The sequence below is a fragment of the Hippocampus comes genome, unplaced genomic scaffold (assembly GCF_001891065.2).
Source record: "Hippocampus comes isolate QL1 unplaced genomic scaffold, H_comes_QL1_v1.1 scaffold381, whole genome shotgun sequence".
In the NCBI taxonomy this organism is placed as follows: Eukaryota; Metazoa; Chordata; class Actinopteri; order Syngnathiformes; family Syngnathidae; genus Hippocampus; species Hippocampus comes.
In genome coordinates this window covers 653,029-658,491 of record NW_017805016.1, presented here as the reverse complement: position 1 = coordinate 658,491, position 5,463 = coordinate 653,029, and the positions used below count along the sequence as shown (strand labels likewise).

General features: G+C 41.6%; 1 protein-coding gene across 13 annotated transcripts in view; it reads right to left on the bottom strand.

The window, feature by feature from the left end:
* map7d3 (MAP7 domain containing 3) overlaps positions 1-3,617 on the bottom strand; it is a 33,418-nt gene extending 29,801 nt beyond the window's left edge. For 9 of the 13 annotated variants that reach the window (XM_019863345.1, XM_019863346.1, XM_019863344.1 and 6 more), the window contains exon 1: positions 3,432-3,616. In XM_019863345.1, coding sequence (XP_019718904.1) covers positions 3,432-3,477 — 46 coding nt within the window. In that variant the 5' untranslated portion in view covers positions 3,478-3,616. Of the gene's footprint in view, positions 1-3,431 lie in introns of all 13 variants that reach the window. The other 4 variants (XM_019863340.1, XM_019863341.1, XM_019863343.1 and 1 more) reach the window with 1 other exon arrangement.
* Between the last annotated feature and the right edge of the window lie 1,846 nt (positions 3,618-5,463).

Here is a 5,463-nt window from a genome sequence, read left to right as displayed (position 1 = left end):
AAGCCCCCCCCCCCCCCGCCACCCACTACTGTATGATATTTCCGCGCACTGGTCGAAGGATTAGGACTTGCTAGCAGAAAAACTATTTGCCATAAGAGTGAGGAAAAACTGTGCACTAGTCCACAACTACACTAGTGAAGAGCTACATGTAAAATATCCACCCATCCATCCATTTTCTGAACTACATCATCCTCACGAGGGTCGCACGGCTATGATCTGTTAGACAACATTCAAAATACACACTAGGGATGTCCCACTCATGCTTTTTTTGGGACCCGAGTCTGAGTCTTTGTTTTTTGAGGATCTGTCGATAGCAAGTACCGATCCAGCGCCTCATGGATGCATGAAGAGCGCGCATCTGATTTTGCTCAAATTGATATGAAAATGCACAAACATCAATGTGTATATGTTATATGTTGTTATTCATGTATTCATCCATTTTGTGATGCGCTTATCCTCACAAGGGTCACGGGGCGTGGTGGAGCCTATCCCAGCTGTTTTCGGGGACATCCTGAACCGGTTGCCAGCCAATTACAAGGCACACAGAGACGAACAACCATCTGCGCTCACACTCACATCTAGGGACAATTCAGAGTGTTCCATTAATTTGCCACGTATGTTATTGGAACGTGGGAGGAAACCGGAGTACCCGGAGAAAACCCACGCAGGCACAGGGAGAATATGCAAACTCCACACAGGAAGGCCGCAGCCGGAATCGAACCCTGCACCTCTCTGCACTGTGAGGCCGATGCGCTGACCAACGGGCTGCCTATATGTTGTTGTATATTCCATGAATATATGATCTAAATTGAACATCCCATTTATCAACGAGTCTGAATAAAGAATTGTAACCTGAAATGAGGCATTTTGGCCTGCGGCATCTCATGGCTGGCTTACCGGCAGGTCCTCAGTGAACACATGATGCCTGCTCATAGTGCCATGCGCACATGCACGTTTTTAAACACATTGGCAGATCTTCGACAGGATTACTCCAGACCTTGTCATGCAAAGGTGTAAGCCTGGGCTATTTGCAGTGCGTCCTGGCACGCAGACACAACCCTAGGGAGTCTTCCAGATGGACCTCATTCAGTCTTTTATCTGTTATTTGCCATTGAGACTGGCCTAACTATAGCTATGAGGCTGACTTTGACAGGCAAGTCAAAAATGAAACTACATATACCTACCGAACCTTGGCTCAAGACACTAAACATAGTTTTGATATTCGAATTGTTAGGGTGACCTTCCTGGCACAGCGTGTGTCAGACCAGTGACTACATAAAAGCACAGGAAGGAATGGGAGCAACGCGAAAAGAAACAGAACAAATCACAGTGAAATCAAAGGCGCTTGGGACGATGGTGGTTGAGTCCAATTTCAAGAAATACTTCTCATGCTTTTAATAATTTGGCAAGACCTGATAACCTTGCAGTGGTGCCAACCCATCATTTCGACCGGGTAGCTTTTCTCCTTGCCTGCATTCTTGTGGAAATCGCCATGCGCATGAGCGGGATTCCTGACATTACAGTGTGACCTCGAAGGTCCAACGCCTTTAAGCCAGTCAAATTTGTCAGGGGGGGGAAAATATGCCTTAAAAGTTGCACACGTGCAAAGAAGGAGAATATCAACCACAAGGCATCTTTAAAGTGAAAAAAAAAAAAAAAAAACAAAGTCCAAGTACTGTGGAAAACCAGCTGAAGATGATAACCGGTAGTCATGGGAATGACTGAGCACAATTGATGCTTGATTTCATTATGTAAGGCCTCTACTAGGGGTTAAACACCTAAAAAAAAATCCTGCAGCTGACTATCGTATGATGAAATTCAAGTCATGGTTGATGACTTTTTTTTTGCAGCAGCAGCAGCAGCAGGACCAGTTTCACACGGAAATATACTTGGATTAAAAACAAGTATCCATTACAAGGGATGGTTTGGGGATTTTCAAGATAGTTAGTTTTGTTTTTTATTATTTGTTTTAGTCTTCTTCATACATTGAGTATTTGCTGAGTGCAAGATAAAAAAAGGCCACAAAATATTATGCAATTCTGTTGCATTGAATCATAACCTAAAGATGTGCACTTTCTGCAATTTCAATTTGAAATAATTTCCTTTTTTTTTTTTAAAAAAAAAGGAACATTTTAGAGATCAGCACAGCCAAATCACCAATTAATGAAAAAAATAATCAATAGGATAATTCATTATTTCATATTCATTAGTAGCAACCATGCTAATTTTTTATAGAGTTGGGATTATAGTCTGTGGTATATTTACAGTTTTAAACTATCAAAAGATATGGTACATTTAAGGGGTGCCAATTACTTGCACTTTTGTTGCTGTTTGCAGCGGGTTTACCGTATTTTCATAAAACCACAAATCTGGACAGCCTCAGATTCCGGTATGAAAGCGCTGGATGGAAAAGTTAAGGGGGGAAACAGGAAGACCATCAGCACTAAATGAGGCTACTTTTTGCCAGGAGTTACACCCGCCCACATCCACACTGGGTATGCATCAAGCCGTCCTTCCCTCTCTGGTCTCCGAAACACACTGAAAAACTGTCAGCTGCACCTCCCGCCCCCAGTGAAAACAAAATGTGCATTCATGCCTCCGCAAAGACTGAAACCTCACATATGCAGTCAGCAGTCACTCTTGCATCACAAACCCTTATCAGTTCATCAGCTATCTATGCTGTCTGCAAGTGTGGCACTGATGCCTGATCGAAAAAAATTCAGGTCAGACATTGTTATGGTAACCCTGCAGACATAAAGGGAGGGGGTTAGGCCATATGTCAACAACATACACTTGCCACTAAAGGGCATGACGAGAAACGGGCATTAGAAAACAATTAGCAAACTGGCAATCAGATGAGATGAAAGTCAAGTCATTAACTTGTTTCAGGGTAAAAAAAGAAAATGAATAAGTTATAAAACAGGAGCAAATGAAGTCCAAAAGCACACCTGAGATTCGACTCTTAACTCTTCCTGATCATCTAACGCGGCTACGTCGTAGATGCTAAGCGCCAGGAAGTCATTAAATGTTGATTTACTTTATCTCGTTTCAAGTTGAGATCTACTCATGACATGTTCATAAAAAAGTTCACAAAAAAAAAAAAAAGTCGTCGAACAAACGTCAACCCGGTCTGGCGAAAAATATACCGTTACAACTTCGGCTTAGCATTAGCCGCTAGTGCTATTAAGCGAAGTCGTGAAGTTCCCATTTGGGATGTGACTCCGAAATGTAACCTTGTCACGTTAAGTTTACGGCATATAAATGTAAAAGTGTACCATTTTACGGTACATTGAGACGGCGAGGGAAGCTAACATTACTAGCCACGAGTGGTGGAGGAGGTGGGGGGGTATGCTGACCGCGTCGCAGCCCGTTCAAATCACCGCCAAAAAAACAACTCACTCGAACAAAATTGCAGTTCAAGATTGTCTTACCCATTTGGCTGCGCAAGCCTTTAAGAGTCACTGTGCCCTCCGCCATTTCTATAAGTTTCCTCCCGAGTGTGTTTTTCTTTCTTTTTTTCTTTCTTTTCTAGTGCCGGGTCGCGTAACACATCGCGACCGACCGGCAGGGAGCTGGCAGTCAGGCAAGAAGGAAGACAGGCAATTCGTCAGGCTCGGACCGGACACCAAGGAGACGTGGACATCAAAGAGCAGCGATTAAATCGAGAGCAACACCATATCTCGTTTCCGGGGAAACGGATGTCGTAAAAGCCGAGATAGATCAAAATTACTGTACCTACTTCTCTAAGTACAACGATAATAACGAATATTAAAATATTGTACAGTGAAGTAGTACGCTTAAGTTTTCTCATCAAAAATGAGGAAGTGGTTTTATTCGTACAAATGTATATTTAATATTATTGTAAACCAATGTAACGTTATGCAAAGTTTGTCATTAACTTAAATATTGGAAACATTTAAAAATGGACTTGAATAATGATGTTTCAATTAAAAAAATCCATCCAGCCAACTTCTATATCACTTTTTCTGTTTTAACTCATTACTCAGGTTAAATGTGCACTCTTTATGGTTCATAAAATTGTGTGCAAATGTATTGTACTGGGGCGGCCCGGTGATCCAGTCGTTAGCGCATTGACCTCACAGTGCAAAGGTTCCGGGTTCAATTCCAGCTCCGGCCTCACTGTGTGGAGTTTGCATGTTCTCCCCGGGCCTGCGTGGGTTTTCTCCGGGTGGGTTTCTGCGATTGGCTGGCAACCGATTCAGGGTGTCCCCTGCCTACTGCCAGAAAACGGCTGGCATCGGCTCCAGCACCCCTGCGTCGCAAATGATTTTCACAAGAGTCGAGTGCGTCCTCTAGTGTAAATGTAAGCTCACTACATATCAAACGGATATTTTTTTTTTTTTTAAACAACACCTAAAGATGTAATAAGCTTTGCGGCTTCCCGCTCATTTTAAAGTTGGACAGATAGTGAACTTGGACAGATATATTACTCCTTCCTTCATTGGCTGTGATAAAAATAAATTTGTGCTTGTGAAAAAAATTCTTAGCTTTCTAAGTGCCACCATACAGTCGCCAAGTAGAAAGCATAAGAAGGCTACACATCCAAATCAAGACAGACGTTTTTCCTAAAAATAATATTTAATCGTATTGGAAGACACTGTGACACTCGGCACGGTTTGAACATCAACACTGTGCTTACCTGAAAGAAAACTGTGTTTACATGATAATTCAATTAAAATATATTGTACATAAAATGTAATGCACCAAACAATTAAATACAACTGAACTATACTTTGGCAGTGATTTATTTTTTTATCATACCATTACAGCGAAGGTGTCAAACTCATTTCTCAAGTGGGGGATCAGGACCTAAAAGTGGGTTGTAGACACATTTGGGGTAGATCGTAGGGAAGGCTCTAGGTTTTTTTTTTTTGTATCCTCGGGAAAAAGGGAGGCTGGACCAATTCATAATGGGTTTGAGAAAGTAATTTATCAATATATTTTAGAATAGCAACTAAAAAGCTCGAGGGACTTAACTGGGGCTACATAGATTTCTGACCCCGCTGAGTCAGACTGGTCGCGATGGTTAGTGTTATGAATGTAAAAAGTCTCTGAAAAGTATCCTGTATCACACCCAACTGCCCTTGCATTTGTTTGTTTGTTTTCATATATATTATGACAATCAATTGAATTTGATATCTAAAGTCATGAAAATATGTGATAAGCAAATATTTAAGTATACAACTATTGTTTAGTTCAAGTTAAGAAGGGATTGGTTAAAAAAAACAAAAAAAAACCCATCAAATTATTTCAAGAAAAATTGCAATTTCCGATACAGATTTTGTACTAAAATGAAATCAACAAATCCAATTACCCCGAATCTTGAAGTAGAAACACTAACTGCTGGAGTGGGCCATGATAAAAAGCTGTGGCAGGCTGCGTCTGGCACCCGGGCCACGAGTTTGACACCTGTGCGCTAGAGGGCGCCAACCTAATCCTAGT